A 13,540-nucleotide genomic window follows, 5' to 3' on the forward strand; every position below is an offset into this window, starting at 1 on the left:
TAGCATTTGGTTTGTTTTATTTTAGCCTACCAAAACAAACATTATTCAGTGCTCACCTTACAAATAAACAGGAATAATTTTGTTTAAGGATTTTTTCCAAAATATAGGAGGCTGAAGTGTTTTTTGGGGGAAAAAAGAACAGACATTTTCAGAGGATGATGTCAAATTCCTGTGCTTGTGCCCCGTTATCTTCCCGACCTTCACAGTATGGAATAACAGTGTATCAAAGCCAACAGTCAAGTGAGAATTGTGCAGGGGAGCAGCCGAATGTTGCAAATGTTGGACAAAAGCTAAAAAGCAGATGATAAATGACAACCACTGAACCCAATGGCTTTAATACAAAATCTACTGCCTGAAAGTGCATCTCCATCAAAGCAGCAAAATACTTTTCACCAGAGTGAACACTCACCAAAACAATGTGACTCGCTCTGTCTGGAGGTCCAACAGGATAAAAAAGACGGAACATGGTATATTTAATTTCCACTAAGTGAAAAAGCCTAATATTACTCCAAGCCTCTCGCATGGATAGGACCGGATATCTGAGTGAATGTTCGAATGGTCCACTGCACCCTCATCTAATCATTAGCAGATGAATGAGCCATGGCTATCTCATCTTCCTGGTAGCGAGCCAGGTCTTCAAAGAGTCTTGGCAAGCGAAAGAAATTAAACCACTCTTGTGCAAGGTCTGGGGATCAGAGTGTCTGGATACAGTGAATTACTTAAAGGGTACCCACAGAGTACACAAGCTTCATCTTCAAAGCTTTCACTTAACCTTCTGCTTGCTGTGAGGGCCATAGCATATTTAACCAAAAGGACACCCGGGCATTGACATCTTTTACTTAGCAATCTCTTACTTAACAAACTGGATATAAACCAAAAGGTTATGGAAGTCATTTTTCACATTGAGTTTTACAGACAGCAAAACCATATACTATATGCATGAAAACAAACGTGTATATTATTAAAATTAGTCATATTATTACATGTAAATAATTATATAATAATACAACTAGTAGCCTAACAATAATCGTAATCAATATTGTTATGTAAATAACACATATAATGTCCACAATAAATATATTTTTAGACCACACATGTAAGAAGAGGGGACTGTTAAAAGTGGAATCAAAGGAATGTGGAAACTGCCTTGTTTAATGACACATTTATAAACATGGTAGTGGGAGGTTTTAATCCACGGGAACTGAATGATTAAATAGGGGTGTTGTGGCAGTGCTCCTTTGAGCATGTCCAGATTTCCGCTCCCTTTGTTTTCACACTTGGCCAGGTTCATAAGCCCTGTACAGCGTAGAAAGATGGGCTGCTTCGTTAGAGATGGAGCTGGGAGGATCATGACCGGAGTCATTCGGTTAACATGTAATGTGACTCATGCTAGGACCAGCGGTGCGACCGTGACCCTCGGCTTTAGCCATGTCACGTAGGGTCAGAGAACACACTGCGAATTTCTCTGCACAGCTTTGGAGAGGACACCAATTAGGCAAATCCGGAAAATTCCCAGGAGTCAGGGGAGGCACGGGCCGTCTAGGTCAATGGTGCAGCCCACCGACAGGTGACCAACTGATGCTTTCCATAACGACGTCTGGAGCCACTCCCCCATAACGACCCCCCCCCACAACCGAACTGAAGCACCTCATTCTTTAAAAGCCGTTGCTAAGCAGTTTTGTTACCTTTTAACTTACATTAACTCTGAAATTGTAATCTCCTTCAGCAGGAGGAAATTAGGAAGAAAAGCACTCGGGCCAAATGGCTCGACTCCCTCACTGGCACAAGATGACACAGTGAAGCTAACACCTTTGTTTACGCAGTGGCCCATGGCAGCGGCAAAGTTTGTACTCGACCAACAAAAGCCGCATGGCTGGAGTACCCCTCTGTAGCAGAGATTGCTGAATAACAAACCTATCCTTCTCTGCCAATACAGATGAATACTGAACTCTACCCCTGCTGTTTTCATAACTTTTTTACAACTTTAGTAACTCTGAAAATACATGTGGGCTGGACCTGATAAATGACCAGGAGCACAAAGATTAATTCTAAGTAAATTCAGGGAAAAATTCCTTTGAAACCCGCAACAGACAAGAAAGCAGAGCCAATAACATCCTTTTAACTTCGTAAGAGCAGGTCTGATAATTATACAGATGTGAACAAATAGTTTTATTTCAAACTGCAGCTTTTGAGTTTGACTTGAAAAGCATCAGACCAATTTATCTTCATCTTGTCCTCTGTTTGTTACAAGCACAAAACAAACATTACATAAATTTTCTACTGTGAGGGCATTAGGATAGGTTAGTTTTCATACTTGAGTGTTGAATTCTCCCAATTGTACAGGGATTTGCAGATTCCCTACATATTAAATAGAATGCTGAGTATTCTCCAGTCCACAAATTATGTGGGATGGGTTGACGTACACTAAGAGTTTGTGGTTCAGTGCAGGGGGAAATGTGAAAGGTAACTTCCAATGAAAAGACTGTTTTTGCAAATCCTTTTGAACACAGGTAGGGATCGGACAAAGGTCTACAAATCTAAGCTAATCGCTATGTTTATTGCAAAATATAACAAAGGGGAAAAAATAGAATAAAATGAAACAGTAACGGCAAGCTAGCTAGCAGGAAAAACAGGTCCATTCTGAATACCCTTCAAAAATGAATGCTGAAAAATACACACTTATAACTGGGCTGCACCTTTAAATCACAGCTAAGAGAACATTTTCAGAATGTATGCAGTTACCCCCTTTACAGTGCCCCTGTCTTAAATCCAGGTAAATCTATTATCTATGAAATAAGCGCATAAAACATGGCGCATCCAGGTCTTTCAATATCTGCCTGGCCACTTCCTCTGGTGGTCAGTCATCAGTACGAGACACAGAACGTAGTGTGCCCTCCACTGCACAGAACATGAACGCACACCACCAGATCATCACAGGAAGTGACCTCGTGTTCAGCCAGATTAGTGTGGTTCACTACTCTTGTAAGCAAAGAGATCTCAGGGTCATTGAAAGTACAATGTGTTGGGGGCAGGGGGGATTCAGTTCTGAGCTTTGGGTTACACTCTGTACTTGCATATTGATTTGTTGTCTCTTTAATCTTTCAACACTCACAAGAATTTAGATCTGTACATTACTTCATTTCAGACAATATCAAATCAAATCATATTGCCCTGACCCTGAGATGAACATAAATAAGACAAAGAAGAAAAAAATCACTTTTAAATGCAAGCAATTATCAGACATAAGCAAGGGACTGCAGGACTGCCAGAACCATCATGCTAGCAGCTACAAGTCAACTCAAGCCAGCACAGACCTCTCCGTCTGTCAATGTGCAGACAGTTGCCTTACATGGAAACAGCAAACAGGTTTTCACAAGCATGATGTAAAGCAGAGAAATCGAACAATAACATCTGGATTAAACAAATCAATGAGAAATGAAAGGGCAGGCCAGTGTTATGCATTGAGATATTTGGCTGTGTTTCTCCAAGTAACTATGAAATGTAAATGCTACATGAAGCAACATATGTAACACTATCAGACTTTTACCATTTGTCTTCACTAAACAATGGTAAATCCAAAAACGTATAAATAGAATAGAACCTAATAGAACCTAATTTCAATAACGAACATCTTAGGATCCTGGTCAGTCGCACCATGGTGCCGTATCTCCCATGGATTCTCTCACGTAGCAACAAACCTGGTATGGTGAGATAAGTGAATAAGGGAAATATCAATGTACAGACAAAAATACCTGAAGTAATCCCAGCCTTATTGATCCGACTGGTGTATTTTTAGAAGAGATAAGATTTTGGAAATTCCACGGGTATGTGGGTATGTGCGCGCGTACGTTAAAAGCGTCAGCGTTCTTTGAGCCAAATCAATGGCACAGTAAATGCCAGCATTCGCAAAACAAAGCTGAAACAAACTGCACGCTCTAAGCAATCAATCAGAGCAACGATCGAATGATCAAGTCTGACGTATTATTCTACGGCAGCCCCATGAGGAGGTGTATGGAAATCCAACTCCAGTAGCAGGCAGAAAAGGCCAAGAAAAACTGGCTGTACACATATGCGCGGAGTTTACCCCCGCTCTGAAATTCAGACGCTTATCTGGAAAAACGCATCTTCCCGGCGACAGTTCAGGGGGCGGCTAATGGGAGATCCCCCACCAAACAGAACCAGTGAACAGGGGAGGAGGGCAGTGGGGGAAACTGGAGTCATCCGACCACAGCAAGGAATGAAGCACCAAGGCAACGCTAAACCTGCAGCTTAAACCAGCTATTGGATAATTAGTAATCGTGGTAGAAAAATCCCATGGGGGGACAGCGTGATGTCTGTTATTGGACATGCCTTCACATTATTTATGGTGCTCATTTTCTGGAAGGGATAGCGTCCTGCTCAACAGGGGCTGTGCACCGTATATAAAAGACCAAGTTGTTACTATTTAACATTGAGCTTCACATGTCAAATACTGTTTCAACCACGTTCGCACACAGGATACACTATACCGGCCAAAATAACGGATCCATTGCCTCTCGTTAAATCACAAGAATTAAAACTAATTAGCTACTGTCATAAAGACAAATTTAGAGTCACATTCATTATACTAGCAGGCTTCAGCAGTAGTAAATATGCACAAATATATATATATCCGTGTTGTATACACGCTCAAATTACATGCAATTACGCTGGTATCGCTACAAATCCATGTCTACAATATCTGCAATTAGTTTCACTAGTCAGAAATTCAACAGGACTGCAGGGAGCTACACACCAATTAAATAGGCTACGTTTATTTATAGTACATTTATCGGAAGATATGAAAAGAATGAGAAATTAGTACTTATACCAAAAGGTGTGATATAAGCATTCATTTACAATAATCAGAATCATGCATGGAACATTTTATCAACAGTCTGTTCATTAAGAGACAACTTAAAGACAAATCCCCTCGCATCGAAAAACAATGAGATTAATTGCGATTTCTATAGGCCTACACAACGTTACGCTTAGTGATGCCCCCCCCAACACACACACACACACACACACACACACACAGCACAGTTCGGCGTAAACTGTGGCCATGTAATAGGTTATGTGCCACATAATGTACGGCTTGCAAATTCAAATATCATAAATGCAGGGATTTTATTAACTACATAGGCTACATCTCAAAATGATTTCACAGTAATTTTAAACGGCATAAACAGGCATACACGTTGTAGCCTATTAATTGCAGGTAAGTCCGTTCCGGCGTCGTTTTACACTTTTTAAATTTATTTATCCAGGCTGAACAAATCTTAGGGAATAGACTGGGCTTGCAATAAAGCCATTCTAGCTTTAGCTGACCACTAATTCGACTCGATACTGCATAAGTTTATGAACATCGTGCTACCTTACGGAGGACAAAAACGCCGCTTTGTTCAACTTGAGCGCCACCTTTTCTAGGATGTCTGCCGCGAGCACCTTGGCGAAAACTTCCGACCCCATTATTACACCATACTTTTGCTGACTCCAGCACCTCTGTGCCCCTGACAAGCGAATACAATTTAGAGTTTTTCCCCACTCGTTCCCATATGCAAGTAAACCTTCCGAGTGTCGACAAGTCAACTTTGGAACTTGACTAATCAATCACTGTAAGTTAAATTAGTAAGAGACGGGATGCGACAATGCGACAACGAACGACTGTATTCGGATGCTATTAATGCAACATTTCAGATAATATTTTAAAAATGGATGCACTATACCTTGTTCCAAGTGCAGCAGATATCGACTCGTTAATTTTGCTGAAACTTCTACAATATCATAATTTGATGTATTCCAGAAGAAAGCCCAGTTGTGAAATGAGCGCGCTCCATGCCTGTGCTGAATTTTCTGAGTTTCCCGACTTGTGAGACTGGCACACGAGCATTAGCATACAGCTCACAGGCACTTGGCTCACCAACACCAGCAGGCATAGACATGTAAAATGAGCTCCACCAGCGGTGACATCACGAAATCTCCATGGTAACTTAAACTCCACCTAGCTGCCTGAGTGCCGACTTTACCTGTCAGACTCGCAGCGCAACTAAGCATTTCAATCATGTATACTTTTCTCTGGTGTATCTGTGCACAATTATTTTACGAATATCTGAAAGTTTAAATATGGCACTTAATTTACGCGTTGATAAAAATAGGAGTTGAAATTGGACATCAGATGCACAGATTCAGTGACATCTGTCAATCATTGTTCCAAAAACAGCAAATACAGTCTCAAAATATAAAATAAATCGAGATAAATCAAGACAATGAAGATGGTGACCATAAATATAATTACTATAACAGAATAGTTTTAAATGGGTTCAGTGTATTTATTTATGTTCATATTTCATTTGGTTCTGACTAGCAGTGATCCTAACCAGTTTGACACACACATAAGATGCAAAAGCACAGTACAGCAGGGCAGCCTACCTTCCCTAGACTCTAGCATATTGCATTTCAGCAGTTCTGTAGCAATAAATGAAACTCCTGACATTTATACGCCTTGCTTTTTTCAGATCAGCATTTCAGCATATACACTGATATCGTGTTTGTCCTTTTAACAGGCAATGAACTCAGATCCAATGTGAAATATTTCTACATTTTCATATTTTATACATTTTACTTCATCAGAATGGCATACGAAACTTATTCTATCTGTAACTTTGAAGACAAAGGATTTCACAATATGAAGCATACAGTGTCCAAACATCTCATTCAAATATGCAAAGTATGTTCTAGTTCCAAATACGAGTATAAACCATTCAAAATAAAACCGCAGTTATTAACATAAATTATGAGAGACAATGGGCTAGTTATATGCACAGATCAGATTTTACATACACCTGGCCAGAGAGACATGGGTTTACTTTCAACATTCCTTCCACTTTTTAATAAATTAGATGTACTATTCATATACAGGTTCAAAGTCAGGGGGGTTTACACAGTGACCACAATTCCAAAGTCATGACGGGGATTCCTTGCCTCTTTCGACTGTTACAAGCCAGCAGTGTCAAATCTGTGACAGCAACCAAATTCAGCACCAAATTTAAGAACACAATAATTAACATGAAACTAAAAGGCAGTAAAGAAGACAATACAATACAATAAGATATTGATTATAAGACTCAATTCTGAGATCACTAAAGATCTAGCATGTGTCTGATGGAAAAATCAATCCTTTGGTTGACTTTTGTCTAAGCTTTGATGTATGTAATATATCCCAGCATACTTAATCTTGCTATAATACTAACCTGCAAGGCTTTTTAATGACCATTAAAGGGTGGGGGGTGGGGGTGATCCTCTTCTAACCATAAAATGACTATGGGCACTGTGCCAAGATTTCTGCTGACTAAACAGCCAATCAGAGCTGAGTCATGCTTAAGCATTCCAAGAGCTCAGGAGCTGACTACAGCAGAGGTGTTCTGCTTCATTACACGGTCCTATGGGGGTTCAACCAGCAGGAACGGGTCAGCATTAAACCAAGGGACTAATCTGATAGGTAAAGTGACAGGTCATAGCATACTGGACTGGACTGGAGTGGATGTGTTTGGCTGGAACGAGACTCTGAAATTTTAAAAAATGACAGTATTGGAATGGTGAAAAGGGCTGAGCTTTCTACTGTGCCACACACGGCTTCTGTTGTGCAGATGAAGGTAAATTGCAGGTGAATTACATTGGAAATACAGCGTGTCTGCCTCACTTCATTGTCTGTCAGCTATAACCCAAATTTGAAATTAAGGGAAGATTCATTTGAAAAAATTATATACTGCACATTCAACTGGAAGAAATGTGATTAAGTATAATCATTTAAATTAAATTTTCTTGAAATATCATTACACTGTATTAAATCTGCCATCTTGATAAGAGGCTAATTTAATTTTGAATGTACTCTATTGCATTCAGCAATAAAAATGATTAAAGCACAATATATTTTTAAATATAGCAATATTGAGTAAACGTTGATTTTATAAGAAATATAACATTGAGGAAAAGTAACCTGCAAATCATTTTTAATATATGTAATTCAATATTTTGTGACCTTAATCCAGTCCACGTTGCCACAGCACAAGAGTGTTGAGCTCTACCAAGCATAAAGTAATTGCTTAATTACAAAATGGAAAAACTGTCTGGAGTAGGATGCAGGGGTAGTTTTTGTTTGAAATACCCCCAGAGATAGAGCATGCAGCTGTGCACACAGTGTGTCACCCGGGGTGAGTTATACAGGCGTTGCAACAACAGCACTGCAAATGTGCAGTGAAATCACTGCGCATTTGCAGTGATTCGCAGTGAAATTCCAGTGTAGGCTGGCTCTAATGAGTACACACAAGGTCCCCACAGCAGAGGTGTGGCGTCACACTCACAAAGCCGCCCCTTCCTTCCCTCCGGCGCTCTCCTGTGCATTCGGCTCTGTTTCCGGTGTGCGCCGAAGCTTGCCAGGCTTCAGGAAAGACGCCATTTTGGCCCCTAAGCCAGGTGATCCTTTGTTACTGACCCATCTGAGCGTAAACTGAGGACCAGGTGAGAGTACAACCCTCTTCCGAGATTTTTTAGAGTTTACCCTCCCTGCCCCCGGGAGACACTGCAGTCCCGCCCGCATTCCTCAAAGCCATGTCAGAGTTACCACGTACAAAACAACCCAGCACACTCTCTGCTAGTCTGCAAGAGCACTCAGCAAATCAAATACTCATCTGTCAGTGATCCACTGGCGGAAATGCAATATTGGACACAGCCTCAAATATTCATTAAACTGTATTAAAACTCTATTTTTATCTTGGAGTAAGTAAGTAAGAATATGGGAAATTGGACTATCTTGCCCCCAGTAATCAGTCTGTGAATACACACAACCTGTAAATGCCAAAACAAACAAAAAGCTAATTAAACAGGAACATGTGAGACTTTGTATTTGGGAAAAAGTAAAAAAATAAAATAAAATAAAAAGTCCAGTGGTAAAAAATAAAAAAGTATGTTTTTATTATTATTTCTTTTAGAAGGACAGGCACTGTTCTGTACATTGTTTGACTTCTAAATATTAAATTGGAAAGGTTAAAATGAAAATATATTTTTGTCAGAACCCATACATATTTCATAAGGACATAATAATTGAATTATCATCAGACATATTACTGTACATACATTTGAGGCGAGGAGAAGATTCTGCCTCTCTGTAGGTTTACCTGTCTGTAGGGTGTTGGGCCATCAGCCTCTCTGTGTTGTGAAAAGACACAGGGGGCCTTCTGTTTGACAATAGGGTCAAACTATTTTGTGAAAGACTTTTGAATGTCCTACACTCCAGCCTTTCAATGGAATCTGCATTTTAAATGAGCTTTTTTCAAACATTTTAAATGTGTCCCTGATGGTATGGTAAATGAACTGTCCTGCAAATAGCCTACCATATGAATTTCAGCAGAACTGCATTGAAAATGTTTAATAGGATAAAAAAGTTTTTACTTCCATTTGTCACACCTATACTTCTAGGTTTTCGCAAATTAAAACATTTATATTCATTGAACTGAAATGAACTGAAAATTTTTCTGCTGATAAAACCAATAAAAGTGCAACAAATTGCAGTAAAAATTTAGGTTTTATCCAATGAAGCTTTTTTTTTCCAGCGTATTAAGGTGTAGAAACAGGCATACATGGGCTTTGAAGTTTAAAGAGCTGCAGCAGTGTTTTGGGTCCTATGAAAACAGAGACAGACTCTCAAAAGAGTGAAAACACAGCCATTCATATGCAGCTGCTCAGATAAAGTGTGAGCCAGAGTGTTGCAGGCGTAGACTGGGGACCCGTTGATTGCACTGGTTCATGCCGCGGCTTACTGTGAACCCTTTGGGGGTTCAGGCTTGGTGTTTCCCAGTTTTCCCATTTGGCGACTTCCTGTAAAGTGTCTTTGTGACTGTGTCTCTGTAAAAGGAGCTATTCAAATAAAAACTGAATTGAAACTTAATTCAGCTTAATTGGGCTGCCAATTGATCAACATTCCACAGCGCAGTCACATTTATCTAAGGTAAAATACACATGAGTCTACCATTAAACACCAATTCAGTTAATTTTAGTCTCAGTAATTCTTTTCAGTTCCTAACTCATACCGTTTGGACTAGTTAAATGTTCCACAACATGAACATAGCCATTGCTATGCATTGCTAAGGGGCACAGCACAGCCCAATTCAAAATAAGCACTACCTGTTCAGACTTTTTTTCTTTCCTCCAACGCTCATCCACTGCTCCACAAATTATTTTAATTAATATTCTTAAGTTATTTATGAATTATCAAGTCTTGTTACAATATTTCACAATTCTCTTTTTCACAGTATGCACTCACATTTAGGAACTTCTCAATTACTTCTGCAAGCTCAATACTCCCACATCACACTGCTGAGTCAGTGAAATGGATCTTCTCCTGCAGTTAATTGATGACAACCAAGTTTTATAATGTAATGAAAAACTTATGTCTACAGCCTTAGTTTAAGTTTCAATTTTAAGGCCATTCCATCTGCTGTGTACACATGATATGTAAGAGATTTATGATTTATGGCACATTTTTTTGAAAAATCTGTTACCAGAAAACCAGCATTGATCTCAAAGAACAGGCAGATGTGGCTATTAAGCAACCTTGACATGGCCTAGCTCCAGGCCAACACAGAGGAAGCAGTCTGGGGCTTGGGAAATTGCTTTGCAGGATGAAAAGAGCAGACATCCCCATTGTACCTCATCACTTTTCCATTCATTTCTGCAGGACTCCGCTCTATGTCATGAAAAGTCAGCAAAAACTCAAAAGAATCCAGGTGATCTGATTCCAGCCATTACTGGACCAGACCACTATCCGGCTACAGCCGGTGCTGAAGCAGCTTTTTTTTGTGATAATTCGGAAAGCGGGACTGACCTGTTCTCTGAGCCTCTCCTGGTGCCCCATGATGGCAGAAGCGTGGTGAGGGTACTTCTGCTTCAGGTGCTCCAGGAAGGCCTCCCGCTTCTTGTCCATGTCGGAGGGCTGCATGGCGAGGATCTCTCTGGAGCTGCGCGGGCCCCCTACGGTGTGTCTCCTGGGGACGCTGCGGCAGGCTTTGGGGTCCGGGCGACCGCTCCCGTTCGCTGCGCTCTGCTTCCTGCTGAGGTGCTCAGCATCCTCGGGGGACGTCACCCTCAGATTGCCTCTCCCTGGCTCTGAGAGAGGGGAATAAAAGAGCAAACACACGCACACAAAAAGTTCAATCAGCCAGAAATCTCCAGGGTGACAATATTCGCACGCTATTCCTTCATTAGTTTTTATTTAACTTGTTTACTTGGCTGACGCTGTCATCCGGAACAACCTGCGAGGCTGCCTTTGCAAGATACCTGCAGTTCATGTCAACGGAGCAACAAAAACAAGGGCAGAGGCCCAGAATTGTAAATAAAGCACGAGAGATAAGGTGTCATGTTGAAAAATAGGTGTGAGATTATAGTATTCACGTTTAGCGGTTGTTACAATGGGCAGAATTCTTACAAATGGTCAGAAACACAACAATAACTTATTCTGAGGCACACAGTGCCGAACAGTGATTTATAACAGCAGCACATCCTTCCATTAATCATGCTCTTAGCTGCTCTTCAGCGCGGGGAAATATGAGTTTCTGACACAACACTTCAGAGTCTATCATCGGACGGAAATGCTTCCACTTCAGCAGATAAACCCTAAACGGTGACAGCTTTTGACAGGGGGACTGGCCTGTGCAAAATCCCAGACCCCTGCATCGCTGCATTGTTTACACAGGGTCCGTATACTCGTATATGATTTTTGATGAGCTGAAAGAAATTGGCAGAAACACGGCAAAACACGACCCTCTCGCGGTGGATTACGAGGCTCAGTGCCGGTGCTGTGCCGTGGACAGACCGGTGGAGCGCGGGGGACGATCATGCTAGAGTCCGGCCGGTTCGCGGGGCTCGTGTAAACCGCGCCGCGCTGAAGGAGGTGGGGGAGCAGGAGCCGCAGAGCAGGAGCCGACGCCGTCGCCAAAAGCCAGCGCGTCTAACGGCCCCTTTCAAACCAGCAGAGCTGGGAGAACTCCGAAGTGTTGTTTTGGGCTTCACTCCAATGGTGGTTCCCAGCCCTCATTACTCTCACTAACCTTTAATTACTCTCTCTACCCGAGCACCACAGTAAAAAACACGAAATAGACAAGCTGCAGCTGCTCTACTGACTCTTACAGAAGACGCACAGATGGACCTGAGATGCAAAATAAATAAACAAGTACATACATTAGCATATTAGAGGAGATTTTTTAAATGGTTTTATATAGAATGAACTGATTGAACTCTCTGTAGCACTGAACCGAACATACAATTTAAGAATATGTGTACTGAAGCAATGAACACAGCATTATTCTCATGATTTTTAAAAATTTATTTGCATAAAATATCAAAATGTTTAATGGAAAAAGAAATCGGTAAGCTGTATCTGGTATATACGGCCTTAACACAGCAAAGAGAAAGGCATTATGAGACTTTCTGGGAGGCATATCATCATCTTTTATTTGTTATTATCATGCAGCAATTATTAAGTCAAGGAAATGGGCAGCTACAACTTTCAATCCAACAATTATTTAATCAAGACTCTGAAATATTTCTCATGAGGAAGCATGCATTTACCATCCAACTAAATACTAGATTTCATTTTTCAAATGAAATTTCTGTCAAAACACATTGAATTTTTTTACATACAAGTCTTAGGTATACATGAAGTACAGCATATAATATTCTGCAAGATTAATTTCACAAAAAAATGTGCTGAAAAGCAGCAAGTAGTATTCTACACGCTCGTCTGTTATTATTAAAATCATTCAGAAAACGACAGGACTCAACGTGTTCTTGCAATATGCAAATGATTAATACTGATTTACTAAGAAACCCTGATTTAATGTGACAGAAATGATCTTATTCATAAAGTGGTGAAAACTCAAACCCAAAGCAGCTGTTCCTCTCTCCCACCTCTTCGAGAACTTATGTTATATATATAACTTATGGAATATATTCAGTAGCGGTCCATGATAAAGTGTTATCCGAAAGTTTATTTACGCAAAGGGCTAAGTTGCTCACCAATTCAATTATTATCTAGTGAAGAAAACTCAGCAGAAGCTCCTTTAAAACTGACAACTTTATATGAAAATAATTTTTTTTCTTCATTACACCAAGATGCTGAAATAAGCTTTTAATTTAACCAACATTAACTAGTAACAGCAATAACCTCAGAAGCAAATTCCAGTAGTCTCATAAATTATGCGTTAAAATTCAACAGTGAATTCCAGAGTAACAAAAACCAAGTGATTTTAATGAAAATCACTGTGCTTTACAAGTAAGGCCAAACCATACAATGATTCAATCGAAATGCATAAGATTTTACTGATACATGGCACACAATTATGACATTTTGGCTGTGCATTTACCAGGGATTGCCAGAGGAATCCATTACAATATATGTAAAACATCTGTTCAGTAAGATATGGAATCACAGGTGTGTGTGTGTGTGCGTGTGTGTGTGTGTGAGTGT

General features: G+C 40.3%; 1 protein-coding gene across 15 annotated transcripts in view; it reads right to left on the bottom strand.

Annotated features, from left to right (window-relative positions):
* si:ch211-285f17.1 (sickle tail protein homolog) overlaps positions 1–13,540 on the bottom strand; it is a 170,390-nt gene that overhangs the window by 53,180 nt on the left and 103,670 nt on the right. For 13 of the 15 annotated variants that reach the window (XM_064332795.1, XM_064332799.1, XM_064332792.1 and 10 more), the window contains exon 2: positions 10,901–11,181. In XM_064332795.1, the coding sequence (XP_064188865.1) occupies positions 10,901–11,181 (281 nt within the window). Of the gene's footprint in view, positions 1–409; positions 533–5,747; positions 5,936–10,900; positions 11,182–13,540 lie in introns of those variants that run through there. The other 2 variants (XM_064332803.1, XM_064332801.1) reach the window with 2 other exon arrangements.

This window comes from Anguilla rostrata, chromosome 4, assembly GCF_018555375.3.
Source record: "Anguilla rostrata isolate EN2019 chromosome 4, ASM1855537v3, whole genome shotgun sequence".
Classification (NCBI taxonomy): domain Eukaryota; kingdom Metazoa; phylum Chordata; class Actinopteri; order Anguilliformes; family Anguillidae; genus Anguilla; species Anguilla rostrata.